The sequence below is a fragment of the Sinohyriopsis cumingii genome, chromosome 8, assembly GCF_028554795.1.
Source record: "Sinohyriopsis cumingii isolate HCF-2022 chromosome 8, ASM2855479v2, whole genome shotgun sequence".
NCBI lineage: Eukaryota > Metazoa > Mollusca > Bivalvia > Unionida > Unionidae > Sinohyriopsis > Sinohyriopsis cumingii.
This window is the reverse complement of record NC_142968.1, coordinates 94,537,877-94,560,255: the sequence shown is the minus strand read 5'-3', so window position 1 is coordinate 94,560,255 and position 22,379 is coordinate 94,537,877. Positions and strand designations below refer to the sequence as shown.

Below are 22,379 nucleotides of genomic sequence, written 5' to 3'. Positions count from 1 at the left end.
AGAAAAAGGCAAAAAGACTGAATTACAGACAGATTAATACAGGACTCCAACAGGCTGAAACAATACATGGTTCAAATTGTTGCCATTGCCATCATCAGAAAATTTAAGACTATCTTGTTATCTGAAAGTCAAGCCAAATACCCAAATGACACAGATCCCCATGCTAATACAATGCAGCTGAAAGAAAAGTTCAAAATCAAACTGGGACCATAAGTCTGTAAAACCTGCTCTAGAAAGGTGAAAATCAAACTTAACATAAACAAGGGGATGAAAATTAGTTGACCAATTTCTGGGACTGATCTTTTTTGGCTGCAGATATGTCCTATAATACACACACAAGCCCATAGTTCTTTTTTGTTCCTATAAACTGAATAAAAATGCTCTGTAATTCTTACATCATCTGCAATAGTCATTAAAGTGTATTAATGCACTGAAGTGTGTGTAATTTGGATTTTTAATACAGCTTTAACAATTTTTCAGTCATATCACTATGATGTCTGCAGTGTGGCAGTTTATAGTAAAGTCGAGCAACAGGGCACCATGCTGTAGACGTGTAGCTTCATGTCCCACCCAGTCACATTATCCGGACACCAGGACAACCAGTCCTAACACTAAACTCTTAATGCTGAGCACCTAGCAAGGCAGCTCTTCGTACCAATTTATAAGTCTTTGGTATTACTCAGCTAAGATTTAAACCTGTGAACTACCACATCCAAGGCAGATGCCCTAACTGATCCATTGAAGTAAACCTTTCAGTAATGAGACTGGTATTATAACACATCACTGGAAAAAGGCAAATAGAGCATGCAATATGTTAAGCACCAGTCTAAGATTTATCTTTGTCTATCAAATGTACCTATACCTCATTTAAATTATATATCTACAGTATTGATCTCCTGAATTTCATAGATTATCGAAAAGTAAAACCTATAGATTATCGAAAAGCAAAACCTAATGAAAACTTTCAAATTAAGTCTTTCAAAAGTTTATAACCAGAAACAAACTTCAAGAACAGATGGGATGGAACAATGATCTTGGCATACTTTACTCTGTTGAAGCATACAAATACTTCATATGCAGAAGGTCTGTGATGAATGTTATGGGACAGGATGGGACATGAAGAATATGGTAGTTCTATACAGTTCCTCTTGGGGGAAACATAAAAATACCTTATATGTAGGAGGTCTGTGATGAATGTTATGGGACAGGATGGGACATGAAGAATATGGTAGTTCTATACAGTTCCTCTTGGGGGAAACATAAAAATACCTTATATGTAGGAGGTCTGTGATGAATGTTATGGGACAAAGAATATGGTAGTTCTATACAGTTCCTCTTGGGGGAAACATAAAAATACCTTATATGTAGGACGTCTGTGATGAATGTTATGGGACAGGATGGGACAAAGAATATGGTAGTTCTATACAGTTCCTCTTGGGGGAAACATAAAAATACCTCATATGTAGGAGGTCTGTGATGAATGTTATGGGACAGGATGGGACATGAAAAACATGGTAGTTCTATACAGTTCCTCTTGGTAGAAACATAAAAATACCTTATATGTAGGAGGTCTGTGATAGATGAGAAGGGACAGACATATATTAGTAATTCTCTTTACCTCATCTTGGTGGAAGCATAAAAATACCCCATATGAAGGAGGTCTGTGAAGGGTATTATGATAAAGCATGAGAATTACAAATTGTTATACATATCCCACTTGGTGGAAGCATAAAAATACCCCATATGAAGGAGGTCTGTGAAAGATATTATGAGAAAGGATGAGAATGACAAATTGTAATACATGTCCCACTTGGTGAAGGCATAAAAATACCCCATATGAAGGAGGTCTGTGACGGATATTATGAGAAAGGATGAGAATGACAAAGTGTAATACATGTCCCACTTGGTGGAAGCATAAAAATACCCCATATGAAGGAGGTCTGTGAAAGATATTATGAGAAAGGATGAGAATGACGAAATGTAATACATGTCCCACTTGGTGGAAGCATAAAAATACCCCATATGAAGGAGGTCTGTGAAGGATGTTATGAGAAAGGATGAGAAAGACAAATTGTAATACATATCCCACTTGTGGAAGCATAAAAATATCCCAAATGAAGGAGGTCTGTGAAGGGTATTATGATAAAGCATGAGAATGACAAATTATAATACATGTCATAATTGGTGAAAGCATAAAAATACCCCATATGAAGGAGGTCTGTGAAGGGTATTATAAGAAAGCATGAGAATGACAAATTGTAATACATGTCCCACTGGTGGAAGAATAAAAATACCCCATATGAAGGAGGTCTGTGAAATGTATTACGAGAAAGGATGAGAAAGACAAATTGTAATACATGTCCCACTTGATGGAAGAATAAAAATAACTCATGTGAAGGAGGTCTGTGAAGGATATTATGAGAAAGGATGAGAATGACAAATTGTAGTACATGTCCCACTTGGTGGAAACATAAAAATACCCCATATGAAGGAGGACTGTGAAGGATATTATGAGAAAGGATGAGATTTACAAATTGTAATACATATCGCACTTGGTGGAAGCATAAAAATACCCCACATGAAGGAGGTCTGTGAAAGATATTATGAGAAAGGATGAGAATGACAAATTATAATACATGTCCCACTTGGTGGAAGCATAAAAATACCCCATATGAAGAAGGTCTGTGAAGGATATTATGAGAAAGGATGAGAATGACAAATTGTAATACACGTCCCACATGGTGAAGCATAAAAATACCCCATATGAAGGAAGTTTGTGCAGGATATGAGAAAGGATGAGAATGACAAAGTGTAATACATGTCCCACTTGGTGGAAGCATAAAAATACCCCATATGAAGGAGGTCTGTGAAGGGTATTATGAGAAAGGATGAGAATGACAAATTGTAATACATGTCCCACTGGTGGAAGAATAAAAATACCTCATATGAAGGAGGTCTGTGAAATGTATTATGAGAAAGGATGAGAATGACAAATTGTAGTACATGTCCCACTTGGTGGAAGCATAAAAATACCCCATATGAAGGAGGTCTGTGAAAGATATTATGAGAAAGGATGAGAATGACGAAATGTAATACATGTCCCACTTGGTGGAAGCATAAAAATACCCCACATGAAGGAGGTCTGTGAAAGATATTATGAGAAAGGATGAGAATGACAAATTGTAATACATGTCCACTTGGTGGAAGCATAAAAATACCCCATATGAAGGAAGTTTGTGAAGGATATGAGAAAGGATGAGAATGACAAAGTGTAATACATGTCCCAATTGGTGGAAGCATAAAAATACCCCAAATGAAGGAGGTCTGTGAAGGGTATTATGATAAAGCATGAGAATGACAAATTGTAATACATGTCCCACTTGGTGGAAGCATAAAAATACCTCATATGAAGGAGGTCTGTGAAGGGTATTATGAGAAAGCATGAGAATGACAAATTGTAATACATGTCCCACTGGTGGAAGAATAAAAATACCCCATATGAAGGAGGTCTGTGACGGGTATTATGAGAAAGCATGAGTATGACAAATTGTAATACATGCCCAACTGGTGGAAGAATAAAAATACCCCATATGAAGGAGGTCTGTGAAATGTATTATGAGAAAGGATGAGAATGACAAATTGTAATACATGTCCCACTTGATGGAAGAATAAAAATACCTCATGTGAAGGAGGTATATGAAGGATATTATGAGAAAGGATGAGAATGACAAATTGTAGTACATGTCCCACTTGGTGGAAGCATAAAAATACTCCATATGAAGGAGGTCTGTGAAGGATATTATCAGAAAGCATAAGAATGACAAATTGTAATACATGTCCCACTTGGTGGAGGCATAAAAATACCCCATATGAAGGAGGTCTGTGAAGGATATTATGAGAAAGGATGAGAATGACAAATTATAATACATGTCCCACTTGGCGGAAGCATAAAAATACCCCATATGAAGGAGGTCTGTGATGGATATTATGAGAAAGGATGTGAATGACAAATTGTAATACATGTCCCACTTGGCGGAAGCATAAAAATACCCCATATCAAGGAGGTCTGTGAAAGATATTATGAGAAAGGATGAGAATGACAAATTGTAATACATGTCCCACTTGGTGGAGGCATAAAAATACCCCATATGAAGAAGGTCTGTGAAGGATATTATGAGAAAGGATGAGAATGACAAATTGTAATACATGTCCCACTTGGTGGAAGCATAAAAATACCCCATATGAAGAAGGTCTGTGAAGGATATTATGAGAAAGGATGAGAATGACAAATTGTAATACATGTCCCACTTGGTGGAAGCATAAAAATACCTCATATGAAGGAGGTATGTGATTGATATTATGAGAAAGCATGAGAATAACAAATTGTAATACATGTCCCACTTGGTGGAAGAATAAAAATACCTCATATGAAGGAGGTCTGTGAGGATTGAACATCATCCTTCCCAGCTGCAGACGCATCTGAAGATTACGGGGTATGCTGGGGAATGCAGGAAAGGGAGGATATGGTGGGAAATCTGGCATTGGTGGCATATCTGGGAACGGTCGCTGTAATGTAATTGACAGTGTTACAAAATTATTAAAAAATATATTTAAAATAGCACAAATGATACAAGTACATACTACTTTATTATCTTCACCATCATCATCACTATCATTTTTGTCACTATCATATTTACTATCACTGTCATTATTCTAAAATACTGTCATCATTTTGTTCATAGGAAGTTTCATCATTCATCACTTACGATCATAATCTCTAGGTGTTTAACATCTAACCGAATACACTTACATATACTGCAACTGTTTTCTAAAGTTCATCCATAAAAATGTCACCAAATTTCTTTCTTGGATTGCAACAACCTTTGACAAAGGAATATAACCCTCATAAAAAAAAACTGCAATTGAATCAATCAAATATAGCTTTGTCTTCATAGTACAGCTTTATCACATCAACCAAGTGTTAATAATTATTTCATACTTTTGTGGATTAAAGGGTTCCGACTAATTCTATTATTTTCTGCAGGGTGCATGCATTTTATGGAAGACCAAGATATCTTTTCCAGGTTCATCTGACAAAAGGACTAAGGCACTACAGCTGCCTTAATAGATCACATTCACTCCTCGTGAAATATTTAACGTTGCATTGTAACTAAACTGTTTACTAGTCATGCTAGTCTTACTCAAGAAGTGAATGATGCATACAAACCACATCAGTTTTCTTTTTTGATTGTTTAGTTTATTTAATAAACTTAAATTATTTCGCGTCACTAGGTAGTATTTTGTTCTGTAACTCAAATGGAAAGACACGTACATATGACTTTGTGAGGTATTATCTTGGTAAATTCTAGCTTGGGCACCAAGATATATTTTAGAGGTGACATGACAGTACAATCAAGTTTAAATACTAGATCTGAACTTTTACATAACATCTTGCATCTAATCTGAACAAGTGTAGTCAAAGTAATAATGTGGATCTTGTAAGAAACTCCTACACATAAACACAAGCTGTGTGTGTGTGTGATTAAGATTTTTAACATAGCTTTAACAATATTTCAGTCATATCGCTACAATGTCTGCAGTGTGGCCATTTATAGTGATGTCTAGCACTGGGACATCATGCTACAGACATGTAGCTTCATGTCCCACCCAGTCACATTATCCTGACACCAGGCTGACCAGTCCACCAAGGTGGATGCTCTAACCACTAGCCCACTGGAGCAGTCTAAACACAAGCTAACCATCATTGAATACACATCATACAAAAGAACAGTCTTCTGTTAGGGAGTTTAGAATAGAAGGACATAGAGCACTTTTAGGAGAGTGACAATGATGAATGTGATGAAAGAGACTGAGCTCTATCAACAAGGCCAACCTTATCAGCCAACAATATAATCATAAAGATATACTTTCAGTATTTCCACATTATTTCGTGCTTTAATTCTTGATATCTTCACAAAAACTGGTGGCCATAACCCGGTATCATACATGGACAAGAAAGACACAATAAATAGTCATGTGCATCACTAATTATATGATTGTAAGCAATTCATCATGTAACAAACCATGATCAAGTGCACTATCAAAATTGCCAACTACTGTTTCACTTGGAAAACAAAGCAAATGAATCAAGATTTTAAAACTGATTACACCACATATGTGTTATAAGGCACAATTAACATTTGGGTTTTTTTTACCTCATTTTGGGATTAAAATCGGGATGAACATTAAACACACCCAAATACAGTACACAGTCAAACTGAAGTAACACAAATTTTAATCACTCTTTATATAACTGTCCATGGAAGACGTAAATGGAACTCATGTTATAAGAAAGGTAGCTTTACAGTGACAGATGTTCCATTAAGACTGTGTACAGATAGTGTGTTAAAACAGAACAATAAGGCATCTAATGATGTGACATCACACTGTAAATGGATCTCATATTACTTGTGATATAAAGGGGCAGTGGTATAATGAGTGATTCATAATGAAGGACCACTGTATACAATACAGTGTCATAAAAGGGCAGTGGTATACTGAGTGACCATTTTATATAATATCTGTGTTATAATAAGGGCAGTGGTATAATAAGGGATTTAGATGAGTGGTATAATAAGGGATTTAGATGACCATTTTATATAATATCTGTGTTATAATAAGGGCAGTGGTATAATAAGGGATTTAGATGAGGAACCATTTTATACAACACCTGTGTGAAAAGACAGCAGTGGTATAATATGGGGTTTATATGAGGATCCATAGTGGTATACTTAAGGGTTTGTAGTGAGGAACCATTGTAAACAATATCTGCGAGTTTATAGTGAAAAACTTTCATGGTGGACTGAATGAAAAGTTACTTCCATAAACCATACAAAAACAAAGTGTATCAACTGGACAGCTATAATGAAGTTTGAAATTGTGATAATTAGTAACACTAATTTATTTTAGTATTATTCAATTTTCAAGACAAAATATTTGCTAAAAGTGCTGATCTGCAAAAACTATAATTAAATAGGTTGTTTGTTTACTCACCTCACACAAAAACTGGGGGGGGGGGGGGGGCCAGAATCAGTCCCTTTTAATAAATTCCTAAAAACTGTAAGCACTTGAAGATTTGTAAAAAATGTTTCTCAAGCCTACTCACCATCACTGGCAACCCATAATGCATTCCTGGTACTGGCAGTGGGTGGAGCCGTGTGGGTGGGTGATGGTAGTGGTGCAGATGGTGATGAAGATGTTGATGTTGAGGTGGCTGAGGGGTGCCACTCAAAGGGGGCTGTTGCATGCTGCAATGATAAAGTACTGTAGTGGAAATTTCTCAAGTGGATGGATCTCATCTTTAATTCTTGTGCAAAGAGAGTTAAAGAAAAGTCTAAGTGTAAAAAAGAAACAAAACTTAGCCAATCATGCATGCACTAGACAATCATGTCAAAATGAATATCTATAAACAGTTTATAAATTATTATTTTTTTACAGAATGCAAATAGTTCTTTGGACATGAAGTACTGTTAGTACAATGTTGTTAAATATGCAGGCAGAAGAACGACTGTGCAAAACATGCATCCCAAAATCAAACCATCAAATTTTGCAAATACAAAATGCCTCAAAACCATCATTTATCAGATTCATGTTACTGGAAATAATTCATATGACACTGTTTTAAGCAACATTAAAGACATGAAAAGTGATCAAGAAGAAAAATGTTTTATTTTGAAATGCAACTAAATTAAGTTCTGAAATTCTGAAGGTCCATGAATAAGCTTATACCATACTGTACACCATTTCTTCTACTTATAACCAGACTTCAGAGAAATGATGTACAATGGATAACAACACTGTACAGACTTGAATAAAAACATAATCAAGTATTGTGTACAGTGTATAACAGCACTGTAGACTTGAATAAAAACATAATCAAGTATGGTGTACAGTATAAAGGAGTATTATAGATTTGAATAGAAACATAATCAAGTATGGTGTACAGTGTATAACAGCATTGTAGACTTGAATAAAAACATAAACAAGTATGGTGTACAGTGTACAACAGCTTTGTAGACTTGAATAAAAACATAATCAAGTATGGTGTACAGTGTATAACAGCATTGTAGACCTGAATAAAAACATAATCTCAAGTATGGTGTACAGTGTATAACAGCATTGTAGACTTAAATAAAAACATAATCAAGAATGGTGTACAGTGTACAACAGCAATGTAGACTTGAATAAAAACATAATCAAGTATGGTGTACAGTGTATAACAGCATTGTAGACTTGAATAAAAACATAATCAAGAATGGTGTACAGGGTATAACAGCTTTGTAGACTTGAATAAAAACATAATCTCAAGTATGGTGTACAGTGTATAACAGCATTGTAGACTTGAATAAAAAAATAATCAAGTATGGTGAACAGTGTATAACAGCATTGTAGACTTGAATAAAAACATAATCTCAAGTATGGTGTAAAGTGTATAACAGCATTGTAGACTTGAATAAAAACATAATCAAGAATGGTGTACAGTGCATAACAGCATTGTAGACTTTAAAAAAGTCATAATCTAGTATGCTTCTAATATACTTTTCCATATATTCTGCACAACAAAACCAAATCTATGACCAACAATGAAGACATGATTAAACACTGTTATATGAAGAAAACACCCCATTAAGAACCTAAGTTTCTATCAAATCAATTATGTATTAACTTTTTTTAAAAATTTACATCATTATTTGACTTGGATTATGATATGACATCATTTGTTGTCTGACGTAAATGAAACTAGGTATAAATCTAATAAATGCATCTTTATGGAAAATGTCTTAATTTACATGTTAGAGAATTACACCATTTAAAACTCAAAAACAATTTAAAAATGCACATTATTTTGATCACCATTTAAAGAATCCATTATAAAAATACTATACATTCAACAGTACTCACAAAAGTGAGCTAAATGCAAAAAGTATGTAACAATTAGAATATGAAATTTATTACGTACTTATTCCATATTTTTGCCACTAATTATTATGTAATTATTCCATATTTTTGCCACTATTATGTAACTATGCCATACTTTTGCCACTAATATATAGGTAATTATGCTAAACTTTTGCCACTAATTATTATGTAATTATTCCACATTTTTGCCACTAATTATTATGTAATTATAACATACTTTTGACACTAATTATCATGTAATTATGCCAAACTTTTGCCTCTAATTATTATGTAATTATGCCAAACTTTTGCCACTAATTATTATGTAACTATGCCATACTTTTGCCACTAATATATAGGTAATTATGCCAAACTTTTGCCACTAATTATTATGTAATTATTCCATATTTTTGCCACTAATTATTATGTAATTATGACATACTTTTGACACTAATTATCATGTAATTATGCAAAACTTTTGCCTCTATTATGTAATTATGCCAAACTTTTGCCACTAATTATTATGTAACTATGCCATACTTTTGACACTAATTATTATGTAATTATGCCATACTTTTGCCACTAATTATTATGTAATTATGCCATACTTTTGCCACTAATTATTATGTAATTATGTCAAACTTCTGCTACTAATTATCATGTAATTATGCCAAGCTTTTGCCACTAATTATGTAATTATGCCATACTTTTGCCACTAATTATTATGTAATTATGCCATACTTTTGTGGCAGTACATGTAAGAGTGTCTCATAGAAATGATGTATATTGTCAAAACGTAAGGTTTGTGTCATTGCTACTGAGCCAAAATAATACAGTCAGAAAAGTGTTCTCTACATCTTGCTTATGCTTCACTGGATAGTATGACATACTTGTATGTCTTCACATATTGCACCAGGTTATCTGATACATGCATTTTGTTACATAGGCCATGCACATGTGCAGTGGCAGCTTAAGGTCCATGTTGTTTGCAGTTGGCCCCAGCTTATAAGCACCTAAAGACAGCAGGTGACTTGCCCTTTCAGTTATTGTAAGACATGGCAATTTTCACTTTACCAAAAAAACAATAAAGCACAAGTTTCAGTTATATTCCAAAAAAGACCTCTTCAATATTCTAAAACACTATTTTGGCACATGGCCTGGAAAGTTTACAAATTAAACAATGATACATTCATGTTGACACTTGTCAACATAATTAAAGTATACAGCTGCATCTTATTTCATGGATTTTCCCTCTATTAATACCCAAAACAAATAATAACCAAACAAACAGAACAAAACTATGTCAACAACAAAGGGTGGTCACTTGATCACTAAGAATACATTAGTAATGAAGAGAAGGCTTTATGTATCACTTATGTCTCATATTTTCAACAGACTTTTAAAATCATTGTTTGCATCAAGCACAGAATCCATGAAAACTGATACGAAGAAAAATACAGTGAAACCACAATATTTCTTTGATGTCATGACAAATGCAGCAGGCAGTATATATTGAATCTTGTATATACCAACTGTTTTTGTTGTTGTTCGGGGTTTAACACCATTTGTCAGCCCATGATAGGCTATTCATGGTGACCAGCATATCAATAGCGGGAAGAACACAGAAAAATCCTGGGAAAAACCATTTACCCACAGGAAGCTACTGGCAAACTTTCTCACATACCCATGCTGGCTAAGCCTGAGACTCGAACCCAGGTGGACAAAGGTGATAAGATGGTGATCTGTAAAGGCAAGCACCATAAACCACTAGGTCAGTCAGGGCCCCTATGAACCAAATAATGAAGGGATTTATGGTGAGTGGCCAATGAGATTAAAAGAATTTAATTCTGCAGAGCAACACGTTTGATGACATTAGGAAGAACATCATAACAATAAAATTAATAAATTTAGTAATGCAACCTCCACAAGGGTTGCAGACATTTACAACATAATAAAGCATAATGACATAATCTACTGTGTCAATAAGTGTATGCCTATCCCACATGACTGCACACTTCTATGGTACTGGGTTTGATTCCCAGCTCTGATACATTTGGGGGCACATCCAAAGTTGATGGTTTCTAATTTGTTTTCTGGCCTCATCTCAAAGTCATACAAGGCCAATATGTGATCCATCAAGCATGTACTGAATAACTGTTTGGACTTTGTATCCAACTGACACAAATGGCATATAATATTACAATGGACCATATCTGAAATAAATCAAGCATATGTGATTGAACAAACTGAGGGAAAAAAATGATGCCACTTTTTGGTTTACATCAACAATCATGGCTAAGTGTAAAACAGTTGCTTACACCAACAAAATAAATGGATTTCTTATTCATTTTTATCAGTGTTCAATTAACAATATCTAAACAGTGAAAAAACAAAACTATAATTTATTTTTTCAAAAGAATAAAAGCTGAAAAGTCAGGCTAACGTGGAGATAATGATGGAAAGAGATAAATTCCACACAATACTTAATAAAAACTTGTTAAAATGCATCAATTTGTTTCAAGGTCAGGATTAGGTGATCGACTCTAGTGCTACCATGTGACGCACCTGGGATACAGAACTTTGGTGTTTTCATAAGAAATCACACTTATTTTGACCTTGTTTTGGCATGCAAATTTTGAACCAAGGTGTAATTTCCCTTTTCCAGTGCATATTACACTTGCCCAGTTCTCTCATGGTCAGAAAATGAGCATTGCTTTGTCAATTTTATTTTTACATACCTCTGATTTCCATTTGCAATCTGGCAGCTGGACAATGGTTCTTCAGCACAACTGTTTTGCTGTTGACCACTGTTACTATGGGCATGTGGGGCATTGTGGTTGGATGTTGTGCCATTAAGGTGAGGTGTGGATCCAGACCTGCTGTCAAACATTGCTGGTGGTGGAACTGGCATAATGCTGGGTCCTGTTGGAAGAGGTCCATATCGATGATGAGGAATAAATACTGTGGGGTTGTCAAGAAATCCACGCTGTGGATCTGCAACCTGTTGCTGTTGTAACAACTGTGGAGCCTGCATGCCTGGGAAAGGAATCGTGGGAGGGAGATGGAATGGTGCTGGATGGTAGTGGTGGTGATGTATGTGAGCTCGAGGTGGGTGATGTGCAGGCAATTGATGCATGTGAGAGTGTGGTACGTGTCCACAGGAAACTGAAAAGAAAATAAAAAATAAAATATGTAACAAAAGAATGATGTCACCAGTCATGATCCAACAATAATGAAAAAAAGCAAATTCAGAGAATCAGTCCCCTGTTATAAACAGTGTGGTCACCTAAATTAAACAAAAATTCAATCTGGTTGTAACCCTTACATCAGAACTGTAGTTACTAGGCTAACATGGAAAGTATCCTGTTTCATATATGTATGCAAAACAGCATTTAAGTAAATGTGCAGATAAAAAAGGAAAGAAATTTACCAGTGAACCTGGCCTGAAAATAAAATTCTATGATACATGAAATGCTATCATGGTGAAAAACGTGTACTGTGTTATTCACACCTGATCCACAAACAGGACTGAAAATGTAATGCAAAAACAACAGCAGCCATGAAATAAATGACCTAGAAATAAATGTGACCTTGAATTTGAAGACAGGATCCCAATATACAAGTGTACTAATTTTAATTCTTTAACCTCAAACAACTTGTTACAAGTCTTTGGTATTGACCTCACCAAACAATAAGGAAATCAATGTTTCTTTGAGAATACATCCCATTCACATTAATGTTAGAATATAAGCCTGTTACCGCTTGAATCCAGCGCTACTAAAAAAAAGACAGCTCCGGAGGCCTAGTGGCAAGAGCATCCGCCTCGGATGCAGGAGGTCGTGGGTTCTATCTCCGGCCAAGTCATATCAAAGACTTATAAAAATGGTACTAACAGTTGTCTCACTTGGCATTCAGCATTAAGAGGTTAGTGTTAGGACTGATTGGCCTGGTGTCAGGATCATGTGACTGGGTGGGACATCATGCTACATGTCTGCGGCATGATGCCCCAGTGTGTCCATGAAAAGATTGGTTCAACTCTTTTTTTAGCACGTGATAAGCTATACATTGGCTAAGCCTGTGACAATTAGCCATACTAACAGTGACAGCTGGTCTAACATCAACAGTTTGGAAGAAACCAACAATGCATATGTGTGGCATATTTCAAGCATAACTGACCACCCCTTCCTAACTTCTGTATCACAGTAATTTGCATGAACTAGCTGTTACCTGATTCAAGGTCATAATTCATTCTCAATAACTTCATATTGATTAAATCTATCACATCTATTATTCAGATAAAGTACTGCTCTATATCATTTGTCAATCACAGCAAGCTGCTCTGCCATAATGTCTCTGAAATTACATCACATCCTACCACAGATACACTGTGCAAAGTAAATGTAATTTTTGTTATTGTTAAAATTCAAAGTTTTGCACTAAATCATTTAATAAAACAAATACAGACTTTCTGGAGGGAAACATAAAGATTTATGAACCAAATGACCTACAATGAAATAAAAAAGGAGGTTTGCAGGTTCACAGAACTCTCGACAAGGTATGCAACCATATAACAACATTACACTCCCACTATTAAACTACCTGTGCAGTTTCCATGAGCGCCAAGTCTGTGTGATGCATGTGTTGGGGCATGAACATGGGCATGTGGTGCTGGCATGTGGAGGTGGCAGTGTCCTGGTTCATGTAATGGGGAGCATCTTGCTCCACTTCGTTCCATACAGGATCCTGAGGTAACATGCTGGTGGTGTGGGGCATTTTTATGCTGAAATTATAATATAACATGTAAGACTGTAAACAAAGCTCACTAAACATTTTTATATAGCTCATGGAAGATAAATCATCTATACCAAATCAAGTGGATGAGTTAATCTTACTTGTACTCAGGGAAAATGTTGTTTATAGAAAATTTGGATCTTACCATCCTGTATCTACAATATTTATTGTTGTTGTTGTGGGGTTTAACACCATTTTTCAGCACACGATAGGCTATACATGGTGGCCAGTATCAATGGTGGAGGAAGAACCCAGGAAAACTCTGGAAAGAACCACCGACCTCCGAGAAGCTACTAGCAATCTTTCTCACATACCCACATTGGCAGAATCTGAGACTTCAAACCATGCAGACAGAGGTGAGATGGCAGTGATCCGTAACAGAGAGCGATTTAGACCACGCGGGGCCCCTTATGATATTTAAATAAGCACATCTCAGTCTACCTATAAACAAATCCCTTTGCCCAAAAAAAGGATGATTTTAGTATTCAAACTGAAAACCTGTATATAAATGATTCTCAACACAGTAAATTGTCAACACAGGAAAGTGCATCTATATTACAATGACAGAGGACAAGTATATTTGTCTGAAAAATTCTATGTTTACTTAATTTATAGCATGTTATATTACCATAAAATGTCTGTAAACCTTCTCATTGAAGATTTTATTGTGCATATGTTAATTTGTTTGCAGCATAATTACAAAGCACATGTATATAATCAAACTGATTAAGTTCAATATGGACAAGCCCTTTGAACTTCTCAACGATCACTGCCAAAGGCACGTCAGTTATCACAAGGGTAATAATATATAACATGTAGATTACTATTAAGAATGATTAGTTTTGAGGTACTTCCTACTGGGTATTAGCCTGACACTGTACATAGTGATTTGAACTACACAGGCAGTGATTTATGTGAAGTGTTCTATCTCAGACAGAACAAATATAATGATCTTGGGAAGAAGACAAAAAATTACAAAGCATTCATATGCAGGTGATGTAAAAAGATAAACAGGAGAATGAAAGACCTGGAAAAGTAAACTGTCAATGAAATTCTCAAAGCCTCTGAATGTCTCTAAACATGTGACTGTAATAAGAATTTTGAACATCCATCAGCCATAGATTTTATATCAAAATATTTGTACTTGATTTTGACATTGCCAGAACTTGTTTCTATAATCAGCCTTTGAATCTAATTAGCCACAACTGTATTCAGTCTATGTTAGATAGTGTAATCCTATAAAGTTAAACACACATCAAAAATACCCATGTCACTGAGTTACTCATTTTACTATTGTATTTTGGTGACAGTACAACAGGACAACCATAACCGCCTTGAAATCACTTTAGAAGATCAGTGACTTGATCTCTGTAAACATACTGTGTTAATCTTCCAGGTATATTGAGACTAATCCTTTTTGTCATCTTTTGCCGTCCAAGTACCAAATACAACTGCCTAAAATAAGCTTGTCTTTTGTATCAGTCAAGCAAAACTAGGGAATTACAGCCCAGAGCACTTATCCAATCATCAGAATGGAAATGAGTCACTGATAAACATTCATTGGCATAAGGCAGCTACTAATTTGGTGGGTTTAAACTCCTCGTGTAGCCAGAAACATTAAGGACATTACAGGAAGAACATTAAGCCTTAGAAGACTATGCAGCAAAGAAACATCACTGATTTTCCTAACAAACTATCAGGTCACAGACAAAATAAAATCATGGAATACTTCAAGTTTGTGTTTTGGATTTTTAACTAAGCTTTAACAATTTTTCAGTCATACCACTACCATGTCTGCAGTGTGGCAGATTATAGCACCAGGGCATCGTGCCAAAGACATGTAGCACGATGTCCCACCCTGTCACATTATCCAGACACCAGGCCAACCAGTCCTAACACTAACCTTTTAATGCTGAGCACCTAGCGAGACAGCTGTTAGTACCATTTTTGTAAGTTTTTGGTATGATTTGGATGGGGCTCGAACCAGCGAAGGCATGCTGGATTAATACTGTCTGTGATATACAAATACATGTTAGTTAATATGGAAGGCAGAAATACACATTGTTCTGAACAATCAGTGCTTTTTCTGTGTGGATTAGTACTTTTTTGACAACTACTTGTCTTTGCCATTAATAAGTTTGAAATAGATTACATAAATGTTTACAAGTTTATTATTTCTGTTATTTTTTACAAAATGTGCTGAATTTGGACTAACACCATTCATTTGCTAATAAGCAGTTGTAATTATAGCTTTGAAATGAAGACAAGAGATTTGACAAGAATTACTTAACTTTAGTCACACTGCATTTTAAAAAACAAATAATGCTTATTTATTTAACTGCAAAGTGGTCAATATGCAGTTTGTAGCAGATAGTTCAAAAACTGAAATTATTTTTTAACTCCTCAACAGTAGTCCGAATTTAATCGTATATTCTTCTCTCATATGACTGACTTTCAATATAAAATAATTAAAACTTGATGAACTGTAATTCAGAAATGAGGATTGACAAGCAAAAGCAGGTGTTACATCAATATTTTATTGTCATTAGCTTTACCTGATTTATGTCAATATCAATTGGAAAAAAAACAACATGAAACATAGTAGGATATCTTTGTAGCCTTTATATGACATTATTATCTGACCAAATTAAATGCAAATGTACCCTCTACGGAGCAAAAAGAATGTCCAGAAATTCATGACATGACCATATATTCCTTTTATCTGTCAAGTGTTCAAACCATCTGATATTTTTCAGCACTGTGGTACACATATTGGATGCCCGCTTATGGACCAAGTGGATATTATCGATAGTGTTTAGGTGAAAATCCCATGTCATAAAGATTGCCCATTCAAGGCGAATAGTGACAATAACATTTTTAGAACAGACATCACAGCAGTTATATTAGATGAACAAATGGCACCATTTCATTTAGAACCAACTAGGTATCATGAGAAATCGATAACTGTAAACCCCATGTTGGTATACCATCCATTTAGACAGAAGTAGAGATAATATTTTCAAGATATGACTTTCCAATATGAAGTAGAAATAATAAGTTTTTCAAGATATCTGCATGTTAAACAGCAACATTTTCCTTCAAGATTCAGGACATCGTAAGAAGTCTTCTGGTGAATATGACTTTCTATTCAAGTTGAGATCTGATCACAAGATTTTTAAGATGGCTGCTATGGAGGCAATGTTGGATATTAGACTGCCATCATTTGTATTCAGAACCAGCAAGACATCATAAAAAGATTTTTAGTGAAACACTGTGTTGATATTACAATCCATTAAGAAGGAGTACAGTACAGTGCACATGTATTTTGGAACCCCACGCATAATGGTGAGGGTGGAGAGAGATTGGAGAGGATCAAGAAAAAAGAACTCCACCATCTATCCACACATCCTGATGGAGTTGCTCGAGTGGCGTATGGTGAATTGCTATGTAAACCACGGAGTGGAGTCCTTGAGGATGACCACTGCAGAGTGGATGTGGTCTCTATCAAATGGGTGTGGTTTACTGTGTATGACCCCTGCAATCATGCTCTTTAGAGTTTTATGGAGAGAGAGGTGTCAACTCCCTACATTATCAGATGATTATACAGTCGGCTCCACTTAAATGCATATCGCTCAATGGCATAGATCGCTTAAGTGCATAGCGAAAGTATAGTCCTGTTTTTCATTGTAAATATACATGAAATCTGCTTAAATGCATAATCCATTAATATGCATAGCTTGGGTCCGGTCCCGAGGCTATGCATGTAAGCAGAGTTCACTGTACACATAGCCTAGTTCTAACAAAGATTATGTAAGAGATATAAAGACAGATCAAATTGCAAGTAATATTAACATAATTTCAATGCCTTGTAAATTGCACTAATACTACTGAACTTTTTTTATTATAAAAAGCTGAATGACACCTTTAGCAGTAATTTTACACTTTTACTTTATCCAAAGAAATCTGAACAAGCTTATGCACTGACTTAAGGAGACCTTGTTGATCTTCTCTTGAACAGTGCCAAGTTAATCTACTGTTTAAACATGAAAAGTAATCTCTGAGGTATGTACATTTAAATTTCCAATGAAGAATTGTATATTTTTTTTATTTTTTTTAATGGGCAGCCCATTAAAAAAAATAAAAAAATATACAATTCTTTTTAAAATTACAATTCTTCTTAAAATATTTTATAATGTCCATACAGTAGTCCCCCTCTTGAACGGCCCCCCCTGTCCAGTGACCACCCGCTCCTTATGGCCAAAATCCGTTGGCACCGGCGAGTTTGTGTTCAAAAGTACCCCTCGTGAAAGGCCACCCAGTAACATGACCAGCGGCCAGCATATTAGTGCAATAATATAAAATTTACCCCTCACAAGCGGCCGCATTTTATTTGAATATGTATCCAGAACCAGTATTTTATTCATAACGTGTGTTAAGTAATCCGATTTCTGTTTCCCCGATGTCAGGTTTTCGTTACTGAAAAAAGTGTTGAGTGAAGTACATTTACCACTAAGGTTAATATTATATCATTTACGCCTCACGGGAAGCCACATTTATTCCATAAAAACCGAGAAAGACTCAAATTTTAATCCATACAAAAGGGTATATACATGTGATCCAATTAGCCTTACTGCTGTGTTATCATAAGATGTCCGGTTTAGTCACTGATAATTGCTAAAATTACAATTATTGAACAGTAGTAACAGCTGAGAAGCGGCAGTATCGATGTACAATACACAAATCAGCAGGAAAATGGTTTCATAGCCTTTATGGCTTCACTTAGTAAGATGTTGAGCTTGTTCACTTTGATAATTAGTGGCTATTACTACTAACAATAATTGTCAAAATTACAAATCCTAACAGCCGCGAGGTCAAATCTGTGTGATGTTAATGGTACATATCGAAGCCATTTTGGCTTCTATCACTTAGTATAAAGAAATGTATAAAAACAATAGTGTACCAGACTGCGACTAACGAATCATGTGACAAGATCACTTCCTTTAAAAACACAGCAATTTGTTTAGATGCATACAATATTGTTTTATCAGTATTGTAGTTGGCAACATGAATAGTTTACGGCAAAAAGATCAACATGTCATCGAGGAAAATAAAAATTCTCAGTTTAGAGGAGAAAGTGAAAGTAATTCAACTGATGGGGGGGGGGGTTGTCGAAGATTCTTGCAGAAAACTAATGTCGGGAAGACTCAGATAAACAATATCGTGAAAGATAATGAAACAATTCTGCAGAAGTGCGAAGGTGAAATGGACGGAGAAAGGAAGATTGTTTGAGCCAGGAGACGTTTGTTTCATGATTTGAATGACAAGAAAAAGCAACAATTTTGTCAGTTGAATTGGGATATGACGACTTCACCGCAAGTAACGGATGGTCGCACAGATTTCATGTGCGACACAATATTAAGTGTTTTGTCCTTAGTGGAGAATCAGCTGATGTTAATAATGAAGTTGTCGAAGATTGGAACAAAAGACTTAATGATATATGCAAGGGATATGACAGCAAGGATATTTTCAATGTGACGAGAATGGTTTGTTTTTTAGACTGTTACCAACAAAGTGACAGATGATGTGAACTGTAACATAATTATAAAGACAGTTTTAAAACTATATCAATGGTTATTCATAGCATTCTTTTGAAAATGAGGACACAGTTTGTTTTACATTTATTTCACATCATGCATATGATTTTTTAATGAAAATATTAAATATTTAAAATGAAATATACTTGTGACTTTCTTCATATGTATTTACTATTCACATTTGTCATCCCCCTCTAAAAAGGCCACCCACATTATAAGGCCACTTCCCTGCTGCATTAGGGGTGGCCTTATAAGAGGGGGACTACTGTATATATAAAATCAAAATCAAGATCACGGATTGCTGAAATGGTATTTGATTTTTAATCACTCATAACGTGTTGATCTACCCATGGGTGTTCTTCACTGATTGGCTGTTCAAATGTAAATAAGTAATACCGATCAACCATAACACTGGCATGCCGGCCAAGAAACGGTGGTGATTTGCAAGTGTTTTATTGCTCCATCGCAGAGCGAAAGAGGGGATTAGGTTCCCCACCTTAATGCATGGGGTTCCATAAATACATGCGTGCTGTTTTGTACCTATGACAATATTTCTAAGACTACTGAAATGGTGGCCATATTCACTGTCAGATCAGCACCATTTTCATTTAGGACCAACCATGGGAATTCTTTTAGTGAAAATCCAATGTTGATACAGGAGCACTAAAAACAAGATTTTTAAGACAGCTGCTGTGGTGGCCATACTGGGTATTGGATCAGCACCATTTTTATTGAAGACCAAGTTGACACCATAAACCCGTTAGTCAAGGCTCTATGATATGACCATTCATTCAGAAAAAGTAGCAGTAACAAGATTTTCAAGTTGGCCACTATATATATATATATTCTTCCAATCTACAGCACAGTGTGCTTATGTGCACAAAGATGTGCAACATTAAATGAACATGGAATGAAGAATTCAAGTTGATTTTCAGCTGAAACTACCAATGACATAGAATGTCGAGCACTTATTTACATTTTGCTCAAAATGTTTACTTTTCTGACACCATCAAAATGGTTATTCCCTGCATGTAGTATGTTGAAACTGAAGTGTATTTATCCATATATTCTTCTGTATAAACTAAGTCCAACTGCAAACAACACAAACTCTGATCTGCTGTTGCTACTGGCATATCAGGGTCTATGGTGATTGTTTTACTGCTTACATCTGACAAACTGCACAGATTCGGATCTGCCAGCACATTATGCAATGGCAGATCTGGGTCCATGCAATTTGCAGTTGGATTCAATTTATAAGCAAATATATATGGTAATTTCAGTTGAAAATTATCACAACTGGAGTGATCATCAAAGAGCTAAAAGGCAAGTATCTGTTTATATTATTTAATCCACCAGAACTATATTCCTCAAAATAAAATTAGTCATCTCATTTTTCCGAAGTCTAATGTCTGATAATGACAACTTTTACTTTGTACCTTTCAACCGTCTTGAACCTGTTAGTTTTAGCATAAATTAATTCAGTGGAACAATTACCCTTCCACAAGAGCTGGAATCTCCCAAAGGTCCTCTAGATGGTATTCTACAGGTGTGGGCTGGTTGGGGTCTTGATCCATTCATAAACCCATGAAGATGTGCAGGTGGTGGATGAAGGTGATGGTGATGATGGTGATGGGGCATATGATGACCAGAACTTGAGCACGGGCTGGTTGGTGCAGACTGGCTCTGATGGTCTCTTACATGTTCGGTTAAAACTACATTTGTGATTTGACCACTGGATGATAAATCAGGTGTAGCAGTGGAAACTGGTGATGATTTCTGAATACTGTTATCTGAAATATATTTGTAATTAGTCAGAATTATTACATTTACAAAAGAGCTAAGTTTCATAGATCTGAGGTTCAGAATACTCATAATGTATCACAAATAGTAAATGCCCTATACTTTACATTTCTACTGATTCTGAGAGTTGTTACAAATTACAGTAGAGGTGAAACGATTCATCGATATATTGATGCATCGACACTTTGGATACACACATTACAAGAGGAGAATCGATATAAAACAATACTTACCATATATCTTATTTTAGTCTTCAGCAGCTATGAAAAATTATTATTAATTTGCCTTCTTATTATTTAAATATAGAATTCATCTGAAACAGTATTTGCAATCCTAGGCACTCATTTTTATCAGCAAAAACAAAAAAAAAGACTACTGAGAATACTCGCTCACTGCCTGCAAATTCAAACAAAGTGACATGGTTCATAATCTGCCCCCATCTCAATTCCATGCTAATTATCTTAATCCAGCAGCATAACACATACATTCCAAACATGTTCCATATGCATAATGGATATAAAGAAGTACTTTACTATCTTTTAATAACCAATTTTATGCGAAGTTTGCATGATGAATTTGATCTTGGCTACTTTGTCTGCTTTGGTTGATTTGAAAGCTACACTACTGGAATGTTACATTCAAATCTTACTGGTGGTTCCAGTTGAGGTTAAATAATAACTACAAATCAGCAATCAGTGTAGCTTATTCCCCGTGCGACAGACAGGAAGTACTTGCAAAGCAAGAGAAACTTCGCTCTGAAGTCATTGATATATAAAGTACTTTGAGATGTCAGGGTGTGCGATTGCATGAATTGTGCAAAATATGTATGAATTTGCACATGTGGAGAATAGTGATGCGTGAGAACTGCAAATTAGTTGAAAGTCTCGCATATCAAACACGGGCTTGATGAAGTACAACATCTTTATTTAACCATTCTTGTTGCGACATCTGTTATTTGAGTAGGCAACTGTTTAAACATCTGAGGTCTTCAAGCATGTCAAAAATGGTTGTTAAACTAAATTTGATTGGCACATTGTGCCCTGAAACATGAATTATGGCGTACTTGGAACCCTCAATGAAGGAAATATGGCCAACCTAGAAAACCCAAAATGTCTAATTCCCAGCATGGTTCATTAAGTTTTCATTCACCAAATACTGGCTGATGATAGTGATGATGACAACAATTCTTAAAGTTATGAATATTGGATTATTGGAGTTGGGAAATTATTATTGTAG

At 35.4% G+C, this 22,379-nt stretch overlaps 1 protein-coding gene across 3 annotated transcripts in view; it reads right to left on the bottom strand.

Moving 5' to 3' along the window:
* Positions 1 to 22,379, bottom strand: part of LOC149794168 (uncharacterized) — a 68,396-nt gene that overhangs the window by 17,582 nt on the left and 28,435 nt on the right. For all 3 annotated transcript variants that reach the window (XM_089968267.1, XM_089968269.1, XM_089968268.1), the window contains 5 exons: positions 20,838 to 21,133; positions 13,558 to 13,738; positions 11,697 to 12,123; positions 7,166 to 7,307; positions 4,423 to 4,566 (listed from right to left, as the gene is read on the bottom strand). In XM_089968267.1, coding sequence (XP_089824393.1) covers positions 4,423 to 4,566; positions 7,166 to 7,307; positions 11,697 to 12,123; positions 13,558 to 13,738; positions 20,838 to 21,133 — 1,190 coding nt within the window. The remainder of the gene's footprint in view (positions 1 to 4,422; positions 4,567 to 7,165; positions 7,308 to 11,696; positions 12,124 to 13,557; positions 13,739 to 20,837; positions 21,134 to 22,379) is intronic.